Source organism: Primulina tabacum, chromosome 7, assembly GCF_025594145.1.
Source record: "Primulina tabacum isolate GXHZ01 chromosome 7, ASM2559414v2, whole genome shotgun sequence".
In the NCBI taxonomy this organism is placed as follows: Eukaryota; Viridiplantae; Streptophyta; class Magnoliopsida; order Lamiales; family Gesneriaceae; genus Primulina; species Primulina tabacum.
Window position 1 is genome coordinate 32,574,326 of NC_134556.1, and position 13,345 is coordinate 32,587,670.

The window sequence follows — 13,345 nt, forward strand, 5'->3', positions numbered from 1 at the left end:
TATTATGTATGATATTATCTGTCTAATTATTATAAACTTTTCGGGTATATATTTTACCACCCAATTATTTCGATTAATCGGGCAAAGAATGGCAACTCTATGATTTTACATCATTGACCGCATTTTACAGCTGGTTTCATGATATTAATTTATGATTATCAGGGGCAAAAAGGAGAGGGTTGAGACTCTAGTTGTGTAAATGAACTGAATAAGTTTGCGAGTTGTTCGAATCGGTTCGAAAAATATTTGATTGGTTTTTGAATTTATTGAATTCGAGCTGAACTCGAACATCTTTGAAGTTTTTTAGTCGAACTTGAGTCCAAATTATTTTGTTCGATTGTTCGCGAATTTTAATATTTATTAATATTATATAATATTATATATTTTTGTACAATAATTCAAATGATTCACGAACGTGTTCGAATCTTTCGAACCGAATTCAAACTCAAGCTTTAATTGAACGGAATTCAAACAAAAAATTTAAAATCTTCGAACTATGAATCAAACTTTAACTCAGATCAAAACTAATTCAAACCAAATTCAATTTTTCAACTTTTCATCATATTCAATTCGATCCGTTTACATCTTTATATCGTTTTCTAAATTCAATATTTTAATTTAAGTTTTGTGCTCTATATTGATTTTCAAGCTGTCACTATGAGTTTTAGACCGTCTCCAATGTCGCACTAACAATATAAAAACTTCAGAAATATTAATTTAACATATAATTCCTTCGCCTTGATTAATGATCATGAATCTAAGGTTACTCATCTACAATTTTGAAAATTATGTCACATCATTTTTATTTGTAATACACACACACACACACACACACAAATTTGATTTTTTTTCCCAAACACCAAACAAAAATTGGAGCAAATTACATTTATGAACTTCAAAGATAAATAAATAGAAAAGCCTACTAGAACTATCTTAAACTAGAAAAAAAATATAAGTCGAAAAAACAAAAGGTACAACAATAACAGCTGCTAGCACAACTCGGTTTCAATAAACAGAGCTACATGACAAAGCCATTAAAAGAAATGCAGCTTGTTCTTCCTCTCCCAATTTCCTTCTCTGATTAGTATTTGATCTCGGCCTCTGCAACACCAAATCCCTGTCAAATCCCCAAAATCTGTTCTTCGATGAAAATTTAATCTTGCTGGTGTCGCATCCTCCTCCACTGCTCCTCCCATTTTGAATATTTTTAGATTTCTTGGGTTTCTTGTCTTCTTTAATGGCGGCACCAGTCAACGATCTCCTCTTTTTCCTGCTTTTGATCCCACATGCATTGCACAGTGACTGCAGGCAAAACAACAACAACAAAAGGCCCATAAGCATACATACATATCAGACTGTGGGCAGGCAGGGCATCATAATTTTGGTTTCTATAGATATCAAGATCGTTTCACATGGATATTGACCCAAATACTCAAAATGGTTGATTTTTCTCCAAAAGGGGGAAAATGGGTAATTGTCTAAGTTGGAAAGATAAGATCTTTTTGTTGATTAGTGTCTAGTCAAATACTATCAAGAATCAAATACATCTAAAATCCACAAATAAAAAGAGAAAGAAGCCAAAACAACTATACACCAAACAATAATAAAATCCGAAAAAATGTATGTATGTATATACCTTAGGGCCTGCAGGACCACCTCTCCAAAGTGGGGTTTTTGAGGTGCCACAATCTACACAAGTCTTGATATTTGTGCCACTGGATGAGGCGCTATCAGCGTTCACTGTTTGGTTCTTCGTTTCATCGGATTCCATTCCCTGTAACCAAAATCATTTTAGAAATAATAATAAATAAATAAAAGAATCAAAGTGAAGTCAAATGAATGAAACGATTGATGATGATCACTTACTTTATTACTATGATCCAGCATCTTCAAGCCCAAGATCGGAGATTTAAAACGACCCCAAATGTACAGTTTTTACCAAAAAAGATACCAAGTTGGTTCGATCAAACAAATGCAGCAGCACCACCTAGGATCATAGCCCTAAACAAGCTGTTCCAAGAAAAATCATACAAGGGAAAAGGACGCTCTAAACCAAGCTAAACCCAGATCAGGAAACAGAAAAATTCACCCAAAAAACCACACACACATGAATCCGATCCTGAACTATGATCAGGAGGACATCAGCTGAAGGAGAAATGGACTAAAACCCATGATTTCCAACCTTCTCCGGACATGCATGCGAGGATTGAGAGAGAAAGGGAAGTATTTGTTGATGGGTGAATATGAAGAATATACGCCGCAATCTCTTTCGGAAGAGGATCGATTCCAGAGAGAGGAAGTTGTGGCTGAGTGTGAAATTTTTGATTTGGGGGTTTGTATAAATATATGGGTGTTTACAAAAACCCTAAATGGGCGCGCGGAGAGCGAAAAGACGAAAATGGGGTTGGGTTCCCCCGTCGCCCACCCCCGCCAATTTGTTGCAAAAAAATAGGCGCCAATGTAGGCAGTGCTCTTTTCAATGAGATTTCACCTCACTCCCTTTTGAAATCGAATTAATTTTCCCAAATCCAAAATAATATGGTTTCAATTGATTTTGCATTTTGAACGACTTCACGAACGATGGTTATACTTCGAATCAATGTTCAACGGAGCTCGATTATCGAGCTAAGATGAAATGTATCGAGTTAAATCTAATAAAAATTTGGATCGAAGATACTAGTTTTTTTTTTTTTTTTTTTTGTTATGATGTTGATAATTGACTTTGATTGAATATAAAAATTTTGAGTAAAATTTGATTACATCGAATTCATTTGAATCCCAAGAACTTGGTGATCAGCGATCAGAAATAAACGTGACAAATCTTGAAGTTATTGTCCAATTTATATATGATCAGCAATCAACGTGACAAATCTTGATTTTCCCCCTAATTTATATATGTGTGTGTGTGCGCGCGCGTGTCGAAGGTTCAAAGTTCTGATTTTATCTATGAAAGTAATAAATATCTATATGTAGCTGGAGCAGAGTTAGTATCTTGATTAAGTGTAGCAAAAATATACTATAATTAATAAACTAAAAAATATATATGTATTTTCTAATCAATTAATCATTAAGCACTATAAAATAATTATCTTACAATTGACATTTTCAAGTCTTTGTATTTTGAAACTTTTGTACTATAGTTTCATTGTAACTATTAAAATATTTTTCTACATAAACATTGAACAATCATTAATCCAATCATCACTTATTTGATTGAAACCACCATATCTACATTCGTAGTCACAACAGGTAAAATTAATATGAATATTTTAATATTAAAAATTTAATTGTCTATTTAAAAGTAATTTATTGTAATTATATAGTTATAAATGATAAATTTCTTCAAAAATAACATTGAAACTATATAACACAAGGTTCTGAAAAGCGTGAGGCAGTAGGGAGGCGACCACCCAACGTCTCACGCTTTTTAGAACCTTGTGTTATACAGTTTCAATGTTATTTTTGAGAAAATTTGGGCGATCACACATCGCCTAACGCTTAGATGCCTAAAAGGTCGCCTAGACAACGCTTAGGCGTTTTTTTATAAATATATTAATTAATTGTAAAAAAATATTTAAAATTATTTTATAATAATATAAAATTAGTCAAAATATGCATAAACGTGTTAAACATTTTCATTATTATTTTTTCAACCACGTTTATTAATGTGCATATATTTCGACAAAAGATGCCTAAATTTTTTCAGCTAATTTTTATTTTAAAAAACTAATAAATCGAACCACCTAGGCAGATGATCGCCAATGCCACCGATTTCTATATGATCATCAATCAACGTGACAAATCTTGATTTTTTCCCTAATTTATGTGTGTGTCGAAGGTTCAAAGTTCTAATTTTTTCTATGAAATAAAAGTAATAAATATCTATATGCAGCTCAAGGGAGTTAGTATCTTGATTCAGTGTAGCAAAAATATACTATAACTAATAAACTAAAAAATATATATGAATTTCTTACAAATATTAGGTAAGTGGTTTATTCGAAACTCGATTTGAGTTTGACTGGATTTTAGTTAAACTCAGATAGCTCCGAAATAAATTTGAGTCAAGATTGAGCATTGGGTTGTATTTGGATTGTTGTATCTAATTTGAAGGCAGTGATTTGAATTGAAGAATGAATTTCAAATTACACACGTATTGTATTGCATTTGGTTTGAAGAATTCGGACTTAGGGAAAGGATTTCAGACGACTTCATTTTTTATTTGAATTTTAAATATATTGCATTAGTTAATGAAGTAAAAAAACTAAGTGAAATGTATTAGTTATAATGAAATCATCAGCATCAAATTCATCGATCTAAACGTTTTTTAAATTTTATCCATCTATACAAGTAAAAAAGTTTCAAATCATCTATCATTCCAATTTCCAAATCTATCAATCAAACACAATGTTGTCTTAGGCTCGAGAAATAGAGTTCAAATCCAAAAGGAAATCACGCAACACTTTTTAACCAAAAGAAGAGAAGGAAAATTCTAAAAAAATGTCACACAAATATTCTATATTTTTTTTTCTTTTTGGTGCATACACATATTATATATCGTTATTATTGTGTTTTCAAGACAATATTAATTATAATATTTGTAGGCAAAAACTTGTGTGAGACGGTCTCACGGATCATATTTTGTGAGACGGATCTATTATTTGGGTCATCCATGAAAAAATATTAATTTTTATTGTGAATATCGGTAGGGTTGATCCTTCTCACAGATAAAGATTCGTGAGACCGTATCACGAAAGACCTGCTCATATTTGTTAACCTCAAGTATTTATCTAGTACATTTATTTGTGGTAGATCGTAGGTGAATTGGATTGATTGACATATATTACGTAAAGGAAAAATTTTATTGTTGCAAATCAGATCGAGACAAGTTTGATGAACCATTCATGATATATTTTGTGAGGTTTATATTTTTTTTTCTGTGCATTTTCAAGTACAAGTGGATGTTTTATGTGAACGAAAAGTAAACAAATCATTCCCAAAATCCAGGAATTTAAATTTTTATAAATTTTGATACCTTCTGGTTCTGGTTCTGGTTCTTGGGGAATGCCAACCGATAAAATGCAAGCTTGACTCGGTCTGAACGCAACCTTGGTGGTGAAATGCCGTCTATATTGCTTATAGACAATAAAAACAAAATTATAGATGTTTTTAAGGATGTTTGAGTTGATGGAGTACGTGAACACTTAGTCAATGTCATAAGTTCTGATACCCCATGGATGAGCCCACTGCCCCTGGCCCATCCTTGGCCCAAATGGAAGACAGGCCCACCAAGAGCCCAGGTATTCTCCTATAAATACCAGGTTTGTGTGTTCAGTTGATGAATTCACTATATTGTTTTCAGCAGCGCCCTTAGCTGCTCCCCCCATATATCCTCAGTCTCTGACTTGAGCGTCGGAGGGCTACGCCGGGACACCCTCCTGGCCCCCTCCTAACGATCTTATTTGTGATTTCAGGCTCAGGATAATTTCAGAACCCGCGTCTGGACTAGTGACACTTGCTGGAATCGGACCCTAAATTTCTCGTAAGTATCACTTGGCGCCGTCTGTGGGAGTATTTGAGTTGAGACGTAGAGATGGTAGGGAGGAGAGGGAGTAGAAGAGTTAACTCAGCGTCATCGCGTCCTCAGAGGGGACCCGAACAGTCTCATGCTGAGGCGAGGCAGGAACAACCCCATCAGGAGACAAGAACTGAACAACCTCGTCAAGAGACCAGGGTCGAGCAACCCCGTCCTAATGAAAATGTGGGGAACTTGACCCTGGAGCAGTTGGGTCAATTTATCACTCGGACAGTGGATGAGGCTATGAAGAGGAACCAATAAGCTGTGTTCATTGAAGAGCAGGCCACTCGCCAGGAGCGAGAGAAAAATGTTGAGGGTCAGCAGAGTAGAATTGAAGAGACCCAGCCCCTCCCAAGCGAAGGGAATGCAGAGATTGGAGAGATGTGGAAGGAAATAGGGATGTTGAGACAACAGGTGGGAAGTAGAGCGCCGGCCCCCAAGAAAGGAAGTCCTTTTTCGCTTGCCATTCTGAAAGAAGTACTTCCCCCGAGTTTCCGACAACCGAATGTTGGAGAATATGATGGACATACCGACCCCGAAGAGCATTTGGGGAGATTTGAGAATGCGGCTCTGTTGCACCAATATTCAGATGGAGTTAGGTGTAGGATTTTTCTGGGCACGTTAGTGAGGTCAGCCCAGCAGTGGTTTAACACTTTGCAGCCCAACTCTATACGTTCTTTTGAGGACTTCTCAGCTGCCTTCTTGCACCGATTTGCTAGCAGCAAGAGGCACCAGAAAAATTATTTGAGCATGTTCGTGATGAAACAGCAAGAGAATGAAACTTTACGAGAATTTGTCCAGCGTTTCAACAGTGCAGCGCTGGAAATACCAGCGGCTACTCCTGACATCATGATAAGTGCCTTCACACAAGGATTGAGGGGAGGGGAGTTTTTCAAGTCGCTGGTCAAGAAGCCCCCCGTCAAGCTATGATGAACTGTTGGCTCGAGCTGAGAAATATGTAAACTTGGAAGATGTCCAACGGTACAGAAGGATGGAGAACCGGCACGGAGGAAGTAGAGTTGAGGGAGTGGAGAAAGGAGGAAGGAAGAGGGGTGCGGGGGAAAGAGAGGAAGACAGAACTAGAAGTAGAGGACAATTCTCATCACATGTTCCCCTGGATAGGAGTCGTGACGAGGTGAGGGAGCCCGCGAGGAGGTGGGAGAAGTCACGAAGGGTTGGGTGCAGTGCTAGATTGCCTTCACGGGATAGACGAGAAGGATCCTGATTCAGGAGTCGACAAAGGTCTCGCTCGCCCCCTAGGCGTGGTCAATGCCCTCCATGGATAAATCAGAGGATCGGGGAGCAGAGAGGGGAAGGTCGATGTCAAGATGTCCCTCAGGAGCTCGTCGAACCGAGGAGGGGAATGAATGAGGATAACCACCTTACGAGAGGAATGATTCATATGATCTCGGGGTGTGCTACTGATGGAGACTCTGGGCGAGCTCGGAAGGCACATGGGAGAAGGTTGGAGAACTTTGAGATATCTAGGGGTGCAGACTTACCACAAGACCCCGTCATCAGCTTTGGGCTGGAAGACTTCCGAGGCGTTGTGACTCCACATAACGATGCCTTGGTGGTAACGACCACCATTGCCAATTATGATGTGGCGAGAATATTTATTGATAATGGAAGCTCCGTGAACGTCTTGTTCAAGAGCACGTTGGATCAAATGAAGATGGGAGGATTTGAGTTTGAGCCGATATCCACCCCGCTGTATGGGTTTGCAGAACACGTCATCTTGCCTTTGGGTCAGATTGTTCTTCCCCTATCCTTGGGGACTGATTCTCGACGGGTAACAAAGATGATAGCCTTCACTGTAGTAGATACCTCGTCAGCGTATAATGAAATTCTAGGACGACCAGAGTTGGGGAGAAGAAAAATTTTATTTTCCTGCTAAGTTGTCGCCTAACAGAGGAGTTTGAGGGTGAGGGTGGAGAATATTTATTTTCCTGCTAAGGCATCGCCTAGCAGAGGAGTTAGAGGGTGGGCGCGTTGAATTTTATTTTCTTGCTAAGGCCCGGCTTAGCAGAGGAGTTAGAGGGTGGAGGTGTTGATTTTATTTTCCTGCTAAGGCCCGGCTTAGCAGAGGAGTTATGAGATGATGAAGTGAGAGTTTGATTTTTCCTGCTAAGGCCCGGCTTGGCAGAGGAGTTAGATGGTGGAGGTGTTGATTTTACTTTCCTGCTAAGGCCCGGCTTAGCAGAGGAGTTAGAGGGTGGAGGTGTTGATTTTATTTTCCTGCTAAGGCATCGCCTAGCAGAGGAGTTAGAGGGTGGGCGCATTGAATTTTATTTTCCTGCTAAGGCCCGGCTTAGCAGAGGAGTTAGAGGGTGGAGGTGTTGATTTTATTTTCCTTCTAAGGCCCGGCTTAGCAGAGGATTTATCAGATGATGAGGTGAGAGTTTGATTTTTCCTGCTAAGGCCCGGCTTAGCAGAGGAGTTAGAGGGTGGAGGTGTTGATTTTATTTTCCTGCTAAGGCATCGCCTAGCAGAGGAGTTAGAGGGTAGGCGCATTGAATTTTATTTTCCTGCTAAGGCCCGACTTAGCAGAGGAGTTAGAGGGTGGAGGTGTTGATTTTATTTTCCCACTAAGGCCCGGCTTAGTAGAGGAGTTATGAGATGATGAGGTGAGAGTTTGATTTTTCCTGCTAAGGCCCGGCTTAGCAGAGGAGTTAGAGGGTGGAGGTGTTGATTTTATTTTCCTGTTAAGGCATCGCCTAGCAGAGGAGTTAGAGGGTGGGCGCGTTGAATTTTATTTTCCTGCTAAGGCATCGCCTAGCAGAGGAGTTAGAGGGTGGAGGTGTTGAATTTAATCTTCATGCTATGGAGTCACCTAGCAGAGGAGTCAGAGGGTGGAGGTGTTGAATTTTATTTTCCTGCTATGAACTATTTTAGCAGAGGAGTCAAGGGCACGGGGAAGTGGAAATTATTTCCCTTCAAAAGCTTAGAAGAGGACCTTGAAGATGGGGGCGAAGAGGGCATACTGTGTTAGAAAAATTTATTTTGTTTGTCATTAACGAACAATGTTTGCCGCTGCAAAAATTACGGGGATGCGGGGATCGACCTGCCCGGTCAGGTCGTGTGGGTGTGGGGGCAATGCCCCCATAATTTTTTCAGAAATCACACAACCCTTCGCAAGGGAATATATCAAAATTCTCATCACTTGGCGAGCGTGGAACGGGGCTGGGCGAGCGTGCCGAGGTGTTGGGGCGAGGGCGAGGTGCTGGCCGAGGTGTTGGGCGAGGTGTTGGGGCGAGGGCGAGGTGATAGGGCAAGGCGAGGCTAGCTGGTGGGGCGAGGGCGAGGTGACTGCTGGTTGGGGCGAGGGCGAGGTGCTGGCCGAGGTGTTGGGGCGAGGGCGAGGTGCTGGTTGGGGCGAGGGCGAGGTGCTGGCCGAGGTGTTGGGCGAGGTGTTGGGGCGAGGGCGAGGTGCTGGCCGAGGTGTTGGGCGAGGTGTTGGGGCGAGGGCGAGGTGATAGGGCAAGGCGAGGCTAGCTGGTGGGGCGAGGGCGAGGTGACTGATGGGCAGGGCGAGGGTGTGTGGGCCGATACGCGAGGGTGGCGAGGTGATGGGGCGAGCTGCGTGACAGGGGAGCTGCTCGTGCGTCGGGCGGGCGCGCAGTAGGGGCGATGTGCGCGCGGCGAGCGTGTGTACGGGCGGTCTGATGCGCGAGGGTGGCGAGGCGCGTGCGGCGAGCGTGGGCAGGGCTCGGCGGGGAGGTGATGGGGCGAAGCTGCGCGCCGGGCAAGCTGCTCGTGCGGCGGGCGAGCTGCTCGTGCGTGCGGTAGGGGCGATGTGCGCGCGGTGCTGGCGGCGTGAGGCGTCAGGCGTGGCGAGACTGGTGCAGGCCGAGGGCGAGGACTCGGTAGGCGAGATGGATTGAGGTGGCGGCGCGAGTGGTGGCATGATGATAGTGAAGTGGTGCTAGGGTTAACGCATAGGTGAAGCGTGGGCCTGGAAGAGCTGGTGAAGTTTTTGTGGGAGAAATGAGAATGAAATGAGAAGGTGACCTCTATTTTTAGGGGAGTTCAAACCAAATCTTGCCATTCAGGACGAGATTGCGACTTGATTTGTTTCCAAATTTTTGGGGACTGACGAACGGCTGGAAAAACATGCATAACTCACACCCGGTAACTCGGCGACAGCACAACTAATCGAACTTCGAACCTGCGATTCAGTTCAACTCGGGAGGGGGAGACTGGTGATACCCCATGGATGAGCCCACTACCCCTGGTCCATCCCTAGCCCAAATGGAAGACAGGCCCACCAAGGGCCCAGGTATTCTCCTATAAATACCAGGTTTGGGTGTTCAGTTGATGAATTCACTATATTGTTTTCAGCAGCGCCCTTAGCTGCTCCCCCCATATATCCTCAGTTTCTGACTTGAGCGTCGGAGGGGCTACACCGGGACACCCTCCTGGCCCCCTCCTAATGATCTTATGTGTGATTTCAGGCTCGGGATAATTTCAGAACCCGCGTCTGGACTGGTGACACTTGCTGGAATTGGACCCTAAATTTCCCGTGAGTATGAAGTTCGATTTCTTTTACTAACATCTTCTTGGGTGACTTTGTCGCACATAGAGATGACAATGAGTCTGTTTGGGTTTCATATTATATGTTCTCGTCCTCATTTGTTATATCATCACCATCTTCATCATCATCCTTATATCCATCAGCTATTTAATTTTATTTTCATCATCATATCTGTTGGAGGATTGAACATCAATATCTTACTCAAATATCATATTTTCACATATAATTGTATTTTATCAAATTTGAATTATTTCTAGTAAGCTATGTGTATTTTTATTAAATTATTGAGAACAATAAGAAAAAAATATAAAATTATAAAATTAAACATTATTGAAAAAATAAAAAAATATTAAAAATAATTTATCTCATCATGATTATCCAAATAATTTTCTTTATTATACCCAACTAATATCATTTAACAAAAACATATTAGAATTAATATCATAATAATCATAAAAATAGATATATATATATATATATATATATCTATATATTAATTTAATCCGGTATTCGAGTCGAGTATGAGTAGTGTTAGGATCGAAAAAAAATTTAGAGAGGGGGTTGAATAAATTTAACTCAACAAAATTATTTTGGTTGGGCTAACAACACTAAAATTTTATTATTGTCAATTGAATTCTCAGTAAGTCAATCAGTATAAACTGTGTGGAGTTAGAATGACTGAGACTATTCGAACATATGGCTTATCAAGAAAATCAGTTGATTTATTATGCGTAGTATTTAAGATAGATAAATTGAAAAGTAAATAACCACTAAGTTGTTTTTGGATATTCGGAAACTTCTATATTTCTACGTCACCCATTCTTCCTTACTGAAGGATTGTACTAAAAGACTTTGGTAATTTCAAGCAATTTGAAATCATCCATTTCAGTAGGACTTCAAACTGCCTAATTAAAACTCTTAGCAAAATTCAATCTAAAATGATTTAAGCAGTAAGATTTATTATTCTCAATTACACAAATTTCACAAAGAAATTATAAGCACAAGTTTGATTCTAAATATGATCGGATAATAACTTATCAACGTGTGTCGGCTTCTCAGTTTTGCTCGCATAAAGCTTCTTCAGAAAAGATGTAACGCCTCGAGACAGGGTTTTTGACATCGGCATTGTTTAACAATCACATATGTCACGCACCAGGGACGAGGTTGGTCGACACCGGCGTTGCTCTCAAATTTACATTCGAAAAACAACAAGTCTCAGAAGTACGAAATTCAGAAACCAATCTTTTATTCATAATACTGAATAATTCATTGTCTGATACAAGCTCAAATAACTAATGTTTTACAGCGGAAATGTAAAACCAGACATAACAATGTCTTAACAGATGCAACGGAATATAAAAACATAAGATAGAACAGATAGATAACAGTCTTCTTCACCAGCCCCAGAAATGATTTGCTCTTCTTTTTCTAACGTTTCTTCCTCGTTCTTATCTGAAATGGGTTTGGTGGGTGAGTGATATGGTCGTCACTCAATAAGCGGGGGCGGGAATAACTCTCAGTTTTCGAATCTATTTTCAACAGAAACAGTAATACAAATAATAAACAGAAAATTTTACTTTCAGAACAGGAATCAGTATTCAGGAATAACAGGTTTCAGAACATATTAAAATTTAGTAAGCAAGTACTGAGCATGTTTGTGAATTTCATGGCTAAACTGATATCAGTCTCATATATGTTCTCTCCTCTAAGAGATGAGGACAGTAATCAGTAATCAGAAATCAGGAATGTTTCAGAATATATATTCCTACAATTAGTTCACTAGGTTTTAGTGCTTCAAAAACCAGATATCAGAAATAAAAAATACATATATTTTGCTTCAAAACAGACATTATCAAACTGATTTCAAGATATTTATACATAAATCCACTTACTGTAATTTGCTAGAAATTTCGGTTGAAGTCTGAAATCTGCTTGTTCTTGCTACTGGATTTTACAGCTCGAAAAAGGCACTCTCTTAGCTCGAATTTCAAGTGATAACTCAAGATTTGTGTAACATCATTTCAGATATTTCAGTGTGTTATTTATATGCAAAATTTTGACTGTTAGCCACTCAATTAATGGCTATAATCTGACATGATGTATCATTAACAGCCTTTATTCCATGTTAAATGCTTCAGTTATAAGTCATAAGCAGAATCAATAGCCGTCTGCTGGAATCTCGCGCTACTGAACTCTTCTGTTGCTGGATTCTATCTCCTGAAAAAATACCAGCTTCTGAAATATCAGCTGCTGCTGGAATTTTTAGCTTTTGCTGACATTTTTGCATTGCTGCTGAATATTGCTAGCTGCTGCAAAATGCTAGCTACTGGTAAAATGTCCTTTATTTAAATTGTCCTTAACTAACAGTGGTCCAGCTTCAAGAATATGACTTGGATCGACAATATATCTTCTTAACTGTGAAACGTGGAAAACATTATGGATCCTTGACATATCGGGGAGAAGTGCTACTCTGTATGCAAGTGCTCTCACTTTCTCTAGAATTTCAAAAGGTCCAACATATCTGGGATTTAGTTTTCCAGTCTTATTGAATCGGATTACACCTTTCATGGGTGACACTTTCACATATGCTTTTTCGCCCACTTCAAATTCAACGGATCTTCTTTTCAGGTCAGCCCAGCTTTTCTGTCGATATTGTGCAGTTTTTAGTCTCTCCTTTATCAGAGCAACTTTATCCACTGTTTCTTGGATCAGTTGGGGTCCAATGATGGCTTTTCCCCTAATTTATCCCAATATAGTGGTGATCGACACTTTCGTCCATACAGAGCTTCGTATGGTGTCATTCCAATATTGTTATGATAACTATTATTGTATGTGAACTCGATTAAGGGCAGAAGCTCACTCCAATTACCATTGAAGTCTAGAGCACATGCTCTCAGCATATCTTCTAGAGTTTAAATTGCCCTCTCTGTTTGGCCATCGATTTGAGGATGATAGGCCATACTGAGAGTGACATTAGTCCCATGGCTTGTTGAAAACTCTTCCAAAAACGAGATGTAAACCTTGGATCTCCGTCTGATAGTATGCTAGCTGGGACTCCATGTAATCGTACGATATCACTCATGTACAATGTGGCTAGCTTGTCCAAATTATAGTTCATGCGGACATGTAAGAAATGCGCAGATTTTTTGAGTCTATCTACGATTACCTATATGTCATCATGACTTTGTCTAGACTTTGGTAACCCGACAACAAAGTCCATGGAGATATGTTCTCAT

General features: G+C 39.9%; 1 protein-coding gene across 1 annotated transcript; it reads right to left on the reverse strand.

The window, feature by feature from the left end:
- Positions 1–837: 837 nt before the first annotated feature.
- On the reverse strand, positions 838–2,336 carry LOC142550872 (GATA transcription factor 15-like). Its single transcript, XM_075659915.1, has 3 exons — positions 1,867–2,336; positions 1,637–1,774; positions 838–1,302 (listed from the first exon to the last, which is right to left on the reverse strand). Exons 1-3 carry the CDS (start codon positions 1,885–1,887, stop codon positions 1,006–1,008), a joined length of 456 nt encoding a protein of 151 aa, XP_075516030.1. The 5' UTR covers positions 1,888–2,336; the 3' UTR covers positions 838–1,005.
- Positions 2,337–13,345: the final 11,009 nt, after the last annotated feature.